The sequence below is a fragment of the Ranitomeya imitator genome, chromosome 2, assembly GCF_032444005.1.
Source record: "Ranitomeya imitator isolate aRanImi1 chromosome 2, aRanImi1.pri, whole genome shotgun sequence".
NCBI lineage: Eukaryota > Metazoa > Chordata > Amphibia > Anura > Dendrobatidae > Ranitomeya > Ranitomeya imitator.
The window spans coordinates 612,563,194-612,576,350 of record NC_091283.1 but is presented as its reverse complement, the minus strand read 5'-3'; the positions used below and the strand labels follow the sequence as shown (position 1 = coordinate 612,576,350).

At 45.8% G+C, this 13,157-nt stretch overlaps 1 protein-coding gene across 1 annotated transcript; it reads left to right on the top strand.

The window, feature by feature from the left end:
- Nucleotides 1-4,427: 4,427 nt before the first annotated feature.
- DCXR (dicarbonyl and L-xylulose reductase) lies at nucleotides 4,428-11,657 on the top strand. The gene is made up of 8 exons (XM_069752473.1): nucleotides 4,428-4,613; nucleotides 4,683-4,780; nucleotides 7,042-7,196; nucleotides 7,280-7,322; nucleotides 7,401-7,500; nucleotides 8,417-8,481; nucleotides 10,241-10,358; nucleotides 11,191-11,657. The coding sequence occupies exons 1-8, from the start codon at nucleotides 4,562-4,564 to the stop codon at nucleotides 11,292-11,294; spliced, it is 735 nt and encodes a 244-aa protein (XP_069608574.1). The 5' UTR covers nucleotides 4,428-4,561; the 3' UTR covers nucleotides 11,295-11,657.
- Nucleotides 11,658-13,157: the final 1,500 nt, after the last annotated feature.

The window sequence follows — 13,157 nt, the reverse complement described above, 5'->3', positions numbered from 1 at the left end:
ATGTGTGACGCCGATCTAGCGATGTGTTCACCTGTAACCAGGGTAAATATCGGGTTACTAAGTGCAGGGCCGCTATGGGGGCCAGAAAAATACGGATTACACACAGACCAGCAGTGTGACTTGTGAGAAATACGCAGCGGTGTTCTATAGAAAAGCCGGTAATTCAGAGTGGTGTACAGTAAAATCACACCGACAGGTTAGAATAGAATAGCTAAGATAAATGTCTACACATAGTATGTGTGTATATGTATATATATATATATATATATATATATATATATATATATATATATATATATATATACACACACACACACACACACTAGATGGTGGCCCAATTCTAACGCATCGGGTATTCTAGAATATGCATGTCCACGTAGTATATTGCCCAGCCACGTACTATATTGCCCAGCCCACGTAGTATATTGCCCAGTCACGTAGTATATTGCCCAGTCACGTAGTATATTGCCCAGTCACGTAGTATATTGCCCAGTCACGTAGTACATTTCCCAGCCACGTAGTATATTGCCCAGCCACGTAGTATATTGCCCAGTCACGTAGTACATTTCCCAGCCACGTAGTATATTGCCCAGTCACGTAGTACATTTCCCAGCCACGTAGTATATTGCCCAGCCACGTACTATATTGCCCAGCCCACGTAGTATATTGCCCAGTCACGTAGTACATTTCCCAGCCACGTAGTACATTGCCCAGCCACGTAGTATATTGCCCAGCCACGTAGTATATTGCCCAGTCACGTAGTATATTGCCCAGCCACGTAGTATATTGCCCAGCCACGTAGTATATTGCCCAGTCACGTAGTATATTGCCCAGTCACGTAGTATATTGCCCAGCCACGTAGTATATTGCCCAGCCACGTAGTATATTGCCCAGTCACGTAGTATATTGCCCAGTCACGTAGTATATTGCCCAGCCACGTAGTATATTGCCCAGCCACGTAGTATGCTGCCCAGCCAGGTTTGTCACATTTAAAAAAATAAAAATATACTCACCTTTCTGAGGGCCCCTTGTAGTCCACGGCAGCTTCCGGTCCCAGGGTTGGTATGAGCGCAGGACCTGTGATGACGTTGTGGTCACAGGCAATATACTACGTGGGCTGGGCAATATAGTACGTGGCTGGACAATATAGTACGTGGGCTGGCCAATATAGTACGTGGGCTGGCCAATATAGTACATGGGCTGGCCAATATAGTACGTGGGCTGGCCAATATACTACGTGGCTGGCCAATATACTACGTGGGCTGGCCAATATACTACGTGGGCTGGCCAATATACTACGTGACTGGGCAATATACTACGTGGCTGGGCAAAATACTACGTGGCTGGGCAGTATACTACGTGGGCTGGGCAATATACTACGTGGGCTGGCCAATATACTACGTGGGCTGGCCAATATACTACGTGACTGGGCAATATACTACGTGGGCTGGCCAATATACTACGTGACTGGGCAATATACTATGTGGCTGGCCAATATACTACGTGGGCTGGCCAATATACTACGTGACTGGGCAATATACTACGTGGCTGGGCAAAATACTACGTGGCTGGGCAATATACTACGTGGGCTGGGCAATATACTACATGGCTGGGCAATATACTACGTGGCTGGGCAAAATACTACGTGGCTGGGCAATATACTACGTGGGCTGGGCAATATACTACGTGGCTGGGCAATATACTACGTGGGCTGGGCAATATACTACGTGGCTGGGCAATATACTACGTGACTGGGCAATATACTACGTGGACATGCATATTCTAGAATACCCGATGCGTTAGAATCGGGCCACCATCTAGTATATCTACATATATATATATATGCCTATTCTATGTGTAGACATTTATTCTACCTATTCTACTGTAAGCTGTCAGTGTGATTTTACTGTACACCGCACTGAATTTCCGGCTTTTCTCTCTAACACCGCTGCGTATTTCTCGCAAGTCACACTGTTGGTCCGTGTGTAATCCGTATTTTTCTGGCCCCCATAGACTTTCATTAGTGGATTTTTTGCGCAATCCGGTGACAAACGCAGCATACTGCAATTTTCTATGGCCGTAGAAGACCGTATAATACGGATCAGTAAAACACGGCTGATAGGAGCTGGGCCATAGAGAAGCATTGTACCGTATGCAATCCGTATTTTATGAACCGCTCATACGTCCGTAAAACTCGCAGGTGTGAGGTCGGCCTAAGGCAAAAATTTTCGATAAAGATATACTTAGGGATTCAGTGTTTATTTCAAATGTAAAGTTACTCTATAGCAATGTATGGGTTTGCCTTGTTGAAAACGCAATTAAAGTTTAACCTCCGCTAATTTATTTTTAAATAGTGAAGTGGAAAGAAAAAATAGATTAAAAACATTCAACTTTAGAAAAAAAACTACCATAGACATAGGTATGGCAGAATATGGCGCATAACGACTGAATCCCTAAAAAGATCTTAATGAAACTTGGAAGATAACGTCATTGTACGAATATGAACATATTCCAATAAAAAAAACGGAGCTCAAAACCGTTTTTCCGTTTCCAACCATGATAACACACTAGGCATAGGTATGGCAGAAAATGGCGCATAACGACTGAATCCCTAAAAAGATCTTAATGAAACTTGGAAGATAACGTCATTGTACTAATATGAACTAATTCCAATAAAAAAAACGGAGCTCAAAACCGTTTTTCCGTTTCCAACCGTGATAACACACTAGGCATAGGTATGGCAGAAAATGGCGCATAACGACTGAATCCCTAAAAAGATCTTAATGAAACTTGGAAGATAACGTTGTTGTACTAATATGAACTTATTCCAATAAAAAAAACGGAGCTTAAAACCGTTATTCGTAATTCTTACCAAAGTGATGATGGGAGAGCCTGGTGTTAATGCTTGACTTCAGTAAGGTACAGTCACACATAGCGACGCTGCAGCGATATAGACAACGAGCCGATCACTGGAGCGTCGCTGTTTATGTCGCTGTAGAGACGTCAAACAGAACGATGCAGGAGCGATCCAGTGACGTAACGGCGACTCACTTATTGTTCTCGCTCCATGTAAAACGTTGCTGGCGTTGTTGCTTTTGATGTCAAACATGACGATACGCGCCGATCTAGCGACCAAATGAAGTTCCGGACTTCTAGCTCCGACCAGCGATGGCACAGCGGGATCCAGATCACTGCGGCGTGTCAAACACAACGAGATCGCTATCCAGGACGCTGCAACGTCACAGATCGCTGTCGTTCTCGTTGCAAAGTTGCTGAGTGTGACGGTACCTTAAGATATGCCCCAGCCAGCATGTCCACTTACTCTGCATTCTGTGGTTGCTGGGTCCTGGATGTGTGAGAGGAGGGTTTATAAACTATCTCAAGGTAGACAATATTAGGCTAGGTTCTCATTGCGTTAGGGCAATCCGTTTAGCGCTAAGCGCTAGTGGATTGCGCTAACGCAATGTCTTTTTAGGGGTCGCGTTAAATGTTCCCGCTAGCGCTAGCTGCAAGCAGCGTCCGAGGCGCGCCACAAAAGAACGGCACATCGCTAGCGCGTGCCGAAAATGGCACGCACTAGCAATGCGCTTTAACATTGCTGGCAATGGGAGCGTTAACGGACACGTTGCATGGCGTTAATTTCGCCGTGCAACGCTGTCTGTTAGCGCTCACCCGAAAACGAAATGAGAACCTAGCCTGAATATTATCTCACTCAAAACATCCCCCTCCCTCTCTCAGTTCAGGTACACAGAGAAGGGAGTTGTAAGGCTATGTGCACACGTTCCGTATTTTTCGCGGTTTTTTTTTCTATAAAAATGCGATAAAAACGTGAAAAAAACGCTTACATATGGTTCCCAATCATTTCAATGTAATCCGCAAAACTTGTGCAAATGTTGCGATTTTTTTCCGCGAAAAAAAACAAATCGCGGAAAAAAAAGCAACATGTTCATTAATTCTGCGGAATCGCTGATTTCCCGCACACTGTAAAAAATCTACCATAGGCAAAATCTACCATAGGCATAGGTATAGACAAATATGACACATAGGGTTTTAGTATTTTCCAGTTGTGCCCCCCAACCTCCCAGTGTGACTGCAGCCCCTGTACCCACTATAGTTGTGCCCCCCAACCTCCAGGTGTGACTGCAGCCCCTGTACCCACTATAGTTGTGCCCCCCAACCTCCAGGTGTGACTGCAGCCCCTGTACCCACTATAGTTGTGCCCCCCAACCTCCCAGTGTGACTGCAGCCCCTGTACCCACTATAGTTGTGCCCCCCAACCTCCAGGTGTGACTGCAGCCCCTGTACCCACTAGAAGAAAGCGAGGATTGTCAGTAATGTGACATTAGGCATTTAGGAAGTGCCAGGTCCGCCAGTACAGCGCAGTGCTGCCCCACACCCGGCGTTACCCAGGGGGCAGGCGGGGAGGAGCTCCGTCCCTGCCTCACTTTCTGCAGAGTTGACATTTTTGTTCGATCTTTGGTTAATAAACATCCGCGGTGCGTCCCTGGAGCCCCCGCCGCCCCCTGTCCTCGGCGCCCCCCGCCTCCTCATTCCCACCAGTATGGACATCAGCTTCAGAGGACACCGAGCCCTGGTCACCGGCGCGGGAAAGGGTGAGTACAGGGGCGGAATGCGCTGACAGTGCCGTCACTGCAGAGAATGACTGCGGCTTCTCCCTGCAGGGATTGGACGGGCCGCAGTGAAAGCGCTGAGGGCTGCAGGAGCAGAAGTGATCGCCCTGAGCAGAAGCTTGGAAGACCTGGAGAGCCTGACCAGTGAGGTAATCACTATATTATACTGCCCTCTAGAGGGCCGGAGCGGTAATCTCTGTATTATACTGCCCTCTACAGGTTTTGGGAGGTAATCATAATATACTGCCCTCTAGAGGGCCAGGGCGGTAATCACTGTATTATACAGCCCTCTAAAGGTTTTGAGAGGTAATTATTATAATATACTGCCCTCTAGAGAACCTGGGAGGTAATCGCTATATTACGGTGCCGTCTAGAGGTTTTGGAGGGTAATCACTATATTATACTGCTCCCTAGAGGGTGTGGGAGGTAATCACTATGTTATGCTACCTTCTAGAGGGCCAGGGATGTAATCACTACATTATACTGCCCTCAAGAGGGTGTGGGAGGTAATTACTATATTATACTGCCCTCTAGAGGGCCAGGGAGGTAATCACTATATTATACTGCCCTCTAGAGGGCCAGGGAGGTAATCACTATATTATACTGCCCTCTAGAGGGCCTGAGAGGTAATCACTGCATTATACAGCCCTCTAAAGGTTTTGGGAGGTAATCATAATATACTGCCCTCTAGAGGGCCAGGGCGGTAATCACTGTATTATACAGCCCTCTAAAGGTTTTGGGAGGTAATTATTATAATATACTGCCCTCTAGAGGGCCAGGGCGGTAATCACTGTATTATACAGCCCTCTAAAGGTTTTGGGAGGTAATTATTATAATATACTGCCCTCTAGAGGGCCAGGGCGGTAATCACTGTATTATACTGCCCTCTAGAGGGCCAGGGAGGTAATTATTATAATATACTGCCCTCTAGACTCTAGGACCTGGATAGAAATCTCTATATTATACTGCCCCCCAGAGCATAGATGTCAAACTAAGGCCCGCGGCCAAATCTGGCCAACAGTGTAAGGCTATGTGCACACGTCAGGATTTTATGCGGATATTTCCTGAGCAAAATCGGAGATTTTCTGCATAAAATCCGCACGCGTTTTTCTTGCGTTTTACTCGCAGTTTTGTCGCGTTTTTTGCACATTTTTGAGCGGTTTTTGTGCGGATTTTTCCCGTTTTTTTCCGGAGCTTCCCAATTCAATAACATAGTGGGAAATCCGTAAAAAATCCGCAAAATTATTGAACATGCTGCGTATTTTTCCGCATGCGTTTTTTTGCAGAAAAATTCGCAACATATGCACAAAAAATTGCGGAATGCATTGGAAATGGTGGGATGCATAATGTATGCGTTTTTGACACGGAAAACCGCCGAAAAAACGCACAAAAACACGAAAACTCCGCAAATAATTCGGAATGTGTGCACATACCCCAATTGTATTTGACCTGTAAGAAAATACCAAAGAAATAGGAGTTCTTCCTTGTACATAGCTCATTAGGCTGCAGTCACATTGGTGATCCGATATGCTAATGACCCTCGGCTCCTGCTCTGTACGAGTGTGAGCCAAGTGTCAGAGCTCTGCGAGCCGAGCCTCTTGTAAGAAAGAATCACAGCACAAGTGCAGAGGAGACGGAGACAGTAACTTCTCCATCTCCTCCATTGCCTGCCTCCTCGTATATCAGACTGCACTGGGACGACATCAGAGTGCAGTTCCATGTTTTGTAGACTTGTATGGTGCGTGTGATCCGAGTCTCTCTGACAATCGCAGCATGCTGCCGAAGCGGCATGAGAAAATAATGGCGTATGTGAGCTGCCCTGGGCCGAGGGCTATAGGATGTTTTATCGCATAGCGCTCGGCCGTCTTATACGGCAGTGTGACTCCGGCCTTAGTGTATTTTGCACTCCCGTCTGCAATTTAGTCCATCTTTACACATTTTATGAGGGGACACATCTGAATTCTCACCTACATGTTTTTAACAAACAGCACACTCGTGCAACACAGATGTCCGTTCACTTCACGCACCCTTCATTGACAAGGGATCATACTCGGGAAAGTCTTCTTTTCGTTTTGAGGGCAATCTGCCAAAAACCATGTCCATACGGTATAATGTGCACGTGCATCATCGGCTCTGATGCCATCCATTTGAGTAGGTTGTACTTGGCTTTGGAGACTACTTTAACATTGATGGCTATCCTTAGGATAGGTCAGCAGTGTCTGATCAGTGCGTGAGCGACACCCGTTCCCCTCACCGGTCTGCTGTTCTAGGTGCCGGCAGCGGATGGAACTGCTCAGTTACGGAACTGCTCCATCTACTGCTAGTGGCTGCGGCCAGGTACTGCACATTCGAGATGAGCAAAAGCTGCTCTAGGAATCAGGACCTCTATCTATAGGTGTTTTTCTCATAGTGCCCAGGAGTGGAGACCGTGTGCATGGACCTGGGTGACTGGTCAGCGACAGAGGCTGCCCTGACTAATCTACAAGCGGTGGACCTGCTGGTGAATAATGCGGGGGTTGCTTTGCTGCAGCCCTTTCTGGAAATTACCCCAGAAGCAATTGACAGGTATTTGGGGTACTCTGTATATCCCCACTTATAGACAATGACTCCATGTGGATTTATCTCCCGTCTACACTCTTATTTTCTAGGAGCTTTGACGTGAATGTGAGAGCTGCCATCTTGGTATCACAGGTGAGGCGTGGAATCAGTGTAGCACAGTAGACAGCAGATCACATCTCTATCCTAAATGCCCCCTCTATGTCCCACCAGACTGTTGCCCGTCAGATGATTAAGCGTGGCATGGGGGGCGCTATTGTCAATGTGTCTAGTCAAGCATCACAAGTGGCCTTGCAGAACCACTCCGTCTATTGTAAGTATAGCACCGCCCTCTAGGTATAGAAGGGCATTACATGCTCCTGTAACGGATAAATCGTGTAATACTCTTACTGCTGAAATCCTGTCCCCGATCGCCAGCCCAATGTACCGAGTAGTCACCATTGACGTCTAAAGGAACGGCTAATAGGAGCCATTATGTAGGTAGATAAAAAAACAGAATTCAAGATGCTCGACACTATCACAGTCTGATGGGTGCAATTAAAAACTCACAGACCGCCTGCTCCCAGTCTCTGTTATTGTCTGCAGCGCTCACCTCATGTCAACAGCGCTGCAGCCAATAACTGAGCTCAGCAGCTCTGCCCAAGTTGATGGCACAAGCCGCTCAGATCTGTTGACCTCACTGATTGGCTGCAGTGCTGTCGACACAACGTGAGCACTGCAGAAAATAACAGACCCAGGAGCAGCGGCAGAGGACAGGGGTTTTCTGAAACATCAAAGCCCTTCGATGATTCCCTATTTTTTAGAAGTGATAAATCTGCACCCACTCTTTAAGCCCTCTTGGCCAATAAGAAGCCCTGAGATGGTTCATCTATATACATTCCTGTATCTCAAACAAGTCCGAAGCAGGGGCATCCTCATACCAGTCATAGGAGCATGGCCCTTGAGCACTACAAAGATTACAATATTGGCTCATCTCTACCAGGGGATCCTGTAGACGTCTTTACTTAAACCTGGCAGTCCTTTTAAGTCATGCTCCTTTAATATTTATAGACGTTACTCTCCATAAAATGTGATGGTATATCACCAGAAATGTCATCAATGTCTAACCTGTGAGGGTCTCACTGTCCAGCCCCCACAGATCCTTAGAATAAGCTAGATGCCGCAATATCATAGACTTTCAATTGGAAATGAAGCTTTGGGAAATAACGTTTCGCGTTGTGAGTCCTCAGGTGCCACTAAAGGAGCTCTGGACATGTTAACTAAGGTGATGGCTCTTGAACTGGGACCAAAAAAGGTGAATATTAATTTGTAGTACTGAACTAATGTGACGACACACGACATTTGCATATTATTGTTATATCCCTCCAGACCTTTGCATGATTACAAGTGATCTCAGGTTTCCATAGGAGATTCAGTATTGTCACCCACGATGGATGTTAATCAACCACTGACTGCTTAAATTGGGCACAAAAAAACATGAAAAATAATGATCTGGCTTTTCTTGGAATGAAAAAAATCCCCCTGTCACTATTATTTTCTGGCTTGCTCCGCCTCTGTGTCTCTAGACTACATTTCCCAGAATGCAGTGCATGTTGGGTTCTCTGTCAGAGCTGTATCCACCTCACAGCTCACACACACTCGCCCTCCGTGGCCGCTCCACTTTAAAATCACCATCCTGAGACTACTATACAGTCTCAAGACGGATAAGTCACTGTCCACACGGTTATTCTGTCATCGTGCTTCCCCTAGTTGGTGCTATCCTGAGACAGTGCTGTAGGCAGTAATATTCCTTGACACTGGCTCCACACATGCTCAGTGTGCTGTAGGGGACCAATGAGTCAGATCATGTAGATTATATTATAATATAATCCATACCTCTGAAGACCCAGCACCATCCAATCCCTATACACTAGTTAATAGCTTTACTAATCTTCTCTGGATAGGTTGTCAACAGCTGTTCCTGTACAAAGATGGGAGCCGGTAGCCCAGTGAAATCCACTTATAGTCTCTCAATGGCTCTCACTGGGGATAAAATGAAGGCGGTCAGTCACCGAAACCCCCTGGGTATATAAGGTTTTGGTTGTGGTGATCTTAAATATGTATTCACCTGTGGTTAGCTCAATAGGGATCTGTTTGGGATCCATAAGAGCCAGCTCTGTTTGGTAACTGGAGTCAAATGATCCCGAAAACCAAAAAGAGCCGAACTACTCAGCACTAGTCTTAGGGGCCTAAAAAGCCTGAAAAGCCTCCCTGACTTCTGCTCCTCTTGCCTGTACACATCCCCACCTTGCTGTGGTTTACAGGCAGCGTTCCCCCATGGCTGTTCTTTACGGATAGGTTAGGTTCCATTCAAAGAAAAGACCGGACATTTTTGTACTCTGCGACTGCTAGAGGTCACATTACCACATGTAATGGCTGAGGAACGGAATGTTATCGGCAGGTAAATTAGAAAGATTCTTCATGTCACTTAGGCATTACTGTTTTAATAATCTGCCTGGAAATCCTCTGTGCCAAACACTGGAAATGCAAAATGTATTTATTGTGGTGCCTGACACTGTGTAATCAATAATAAAATAGGAACCTTCAAATTTCTATCCTTTTAACCACTTAAAGGGACTCCGTCAGCACAGAATTACTGTTCAGACCAAGTACTGGTGCTCAGTAGGGTTGAGCGACTTTTACTTTTTTAGGGTCGAGTCAGGTTTCGCGAAACCCGACTATCTCTAAAGTCGAGTTGAGTGAAATCGGCCGATTATGGCGAAAAGTCGGGGATCGACCGAAACACGAAACCCAATGCAAAGTCAATGGGATTTTTTTTTTTTTACATCCAGCGCTGCCGCCAATCAGCGAGCTGAGCGGCTTGTGCCATCTGCGATGGAATTATCACCTGTGCAATACTAAGGAAATCCTGAAAACTTGACCTGTTGGTGGCTCTTGAGGACTGGAGTTGAGAAACACTGCACCAGAAGAAGCAGCAAAGACTCAACTTGGGCAGGGTGAGGAAAGCGGAGTTTGTTCTTGTCAAACAATTTGCAACATTTCTTGTTTTGCAGATCCGGGTAAACTGTGTGAACCCCACCGTAGTAATGACTGACATGGGACGCGCTAACTGGAGTGACCCTCAGAAAGCTGCTCCAATGCTGAATCGGATCCCATTAGGTCGCTTTGCTGGTAATGAGGAATCAGATTCTAAAAATTCTACAGAGACCTTGTAAATGAGAGTTAGCATAACATTTATATTGCCTACAGGAGGGCATCCCGTGGGTATACTTCTTCGCTTACCATTAGTAGGACATGTATAAGAGCATTTGTGACCTATTTCCTTTAAAGGGGTTTTATAGATCTTTTTGCTGATGGCTTTGTATAAGGAGAAGGACATATTACCCACGTTCCCCTTGAAGACACGCGTATTGTTGTAATGTGTATTGTGACGTATGATTAGAGATAGTATGATGTTCTGCCCGACAGTAAAGACAGTTAGGGTTAATATTTGGGACTAGCCTAGAGTGTGAGGGGCTAAAGTACAGGGACAAAGACAGTTTCCTTTCAGGAAGAGAGAGAGGGGGCCTATAAGAGCAACCTGGGCTTCCATAACACCTCAGCAGTGCCACAGGCTGATCGCCTCCATGCCACGCCGCATTGATGTAGTAATTGATGCAAAAGGAGTATTGAGTGCATTTACTGAACATACATTTCAGTAGGCCAACATTTCGGATTTTCAAGCTTGTGTTATAAAGTATTCTAATTTACTGATATAATGACTTTTGGGTTTTCATTGGCTGTAAGCCATAATCATCAACATTAACAGAAATAAACACTTGAAATAGATCACTGTGTGTGTAATGACTCTATACATGAGTTTCACTTTTTGTATTGAAGAACTGAAATAAATTAACGTTTTGATGATATTCTAATTTAGTGAGAAGCACTTGTAGGTCCTCCGGATTGGTGGCAACTTCCACCTGTATGTGCAGCTTATCTTCTGTTCTTTGCTGTCTTTCAGAGGTGGATGAGGTGGTTCACAGCATTCTCTTCCTGCTCAGTGATAAAAGCACCATGATCACCGGCTCCTGCCTTCCCGTGGATGGGGGATACCTGGTAACTTGACCGACAGAAAACTGAATCCTCAGGATGGCAGACACACTGCAAAACAAACCTGGAAGCTTGCGGCTAGAAGTTAGGCAGCTCTTATTACTGGATACACTTGTTTGTTCCTTAAGGCACCTTCACACTAAACGATATCGCTAGCAATCCGTGACGTTGCAGCGTCCTCGCTAGCGATATCGTTTAGTTTGACACGCAGCAGCTATCAGAATCCTGCTGTGATGTCGTTGGTTGGGGCTAGAAGGCCAGAACTTTCTTTGGTCGCTGGCTCTCCCGCTGACATCGCTGAATCGGCGTGTGTGACACCGATTCAGCGATGTCTTCGCTGGTAACCAGGGTAAACATCGGGTTACTAAGCGCAGGGCCGCGCTTAGTAACCCGATGTTTACCCTGGTTACCATCCTAAAAGTAAAAAAAACAAACGCTACATACTTACCTACCGCTGTCTGTCCCCGGCGCTGTGCTTCTCTGCTCTGGCTGTGAGCACAGCGGCCGGAAAGCAGAGCGGTGACGTCGCCGCTCTGCTTTCCGGCTGCCCGGCGCTCACAGCCAGAGCAGAGAAGCAGAGCGCCGGGGACAGACAGCGGAAGGTAAGTATGAAGCGTTTGTTTTTTTAACTTTTAGGATGGTAACCAGGGTAAACATCGGGTTACTAAGCGCGGCCCTGCGCTTAGTAACCCGATGTTTACCCTGGTCACCGGCATCGTTGGTCGCTGGAGAGCGGTCTGTGTGACAGCTCTCCAGCGACCAAACAGCGACGCTGCAGCGATCCGGATCGTTGTCTGGATCGCTTCAGCATCGTTTACTGTGAAGGTACCTTTAGGCTTTCCTGGCAGGAGGAAATGTGATTATAGCTAGGACGCGCCTGTATAATGAAAACCTATATCTGGAGCATCAGCGAGCGGATTACTGCCTGCCTTACAAGCTAATCAATAAACCATTACTGGAAACACACTGGGTCTGGGTAATTGTGTATATTTCCACCGGCTGAGGGAGGAATAGTGATGAAAGTGAAGAGCCCTGGACCAACATGGTTAGATTTACAGTTGTGCTCAAAAGTTTACATACCCTGGCAGAATTTTTGCTTTCTTAGTCTTTTTTCAGTGAATATGAATGATAACACCAAAACGTTTTCTCCACTCATGGTTAGCGGTTTGGTGAAGCCATTTATTGTCAAACTACTGTGTTTTCTCTTTTTAAATCATAATGACAACCCAAAACCTCCAAATGACCCCGATTATAAGTTCACATACCCTGGTGATTTTGGCCTGATAACATGCACAGAAGTTGACACAAATGGGTTTGAATGGCTACTAAAGGTAACATCCTCACCTGTGACCTGTTTGCTTGTAATCAGTGTGTGTGTGCATAAAAGCTGAGTGAGTTTCTGGGATCCAGACAGACTCTTGCATCTTTCATCCAGCCACTGACGTTTCTGAATTGTGAGTCATGGGGAAAGCAAAAGAATTGTCAATGGATCTACGGGAAAAGGTAGTTGAACTGTATAAAACAGAAAAGTGATACAAAAAGATATCCAAGGAATTGATAATGCCAGTCACCAGTGTTCAAACTGTGATTTACAAATGGAAAATCAGGGGCTCTGTAAAAACAAAACCACAGTCAGGTAGACCAACATAAATGTCGTCCACAACTGCCAGGAAAATTGTTCGGGATGCAAAGAAAAACCCACAAATAAAAACTAGCAGTGTGGCTGTTTCAAGATGCACAATAAGGAAGCACTTGAAGAAAAATGGGCTGCATGGTCGAGTCGCCAGAAAAAAAGCCATTACTGCGCAAATGCCACAAAGTATCTCGCCTACACTACCCAAAACAGCATAAAGACAAGCCTCAAAACTTCTGGAACAA

Coding starts and splice junctions, on each gene's coding strand:
- DCXR (XM_069752473.1), top strand. CDS start 4,562: ATGGACATCAGCTTCAGAGGACACCGAGCCCTGGTCACCGGCGCGGGA. Junction 4,614..4,682: donor GGTCACCGGCGCGGGAAAGG/GTGAGTACAGGG, acceptor TTCTCCCTGCAG/GGATTGGACGGGCCGCAGTG. Junction 7,501..8,416: donor GCAGAACCACTCCGTCTATT/GTAAGTATAGCA, acceptor GTGAGTCCTCAG/GTGCCACTAAAGGAGCTCTG.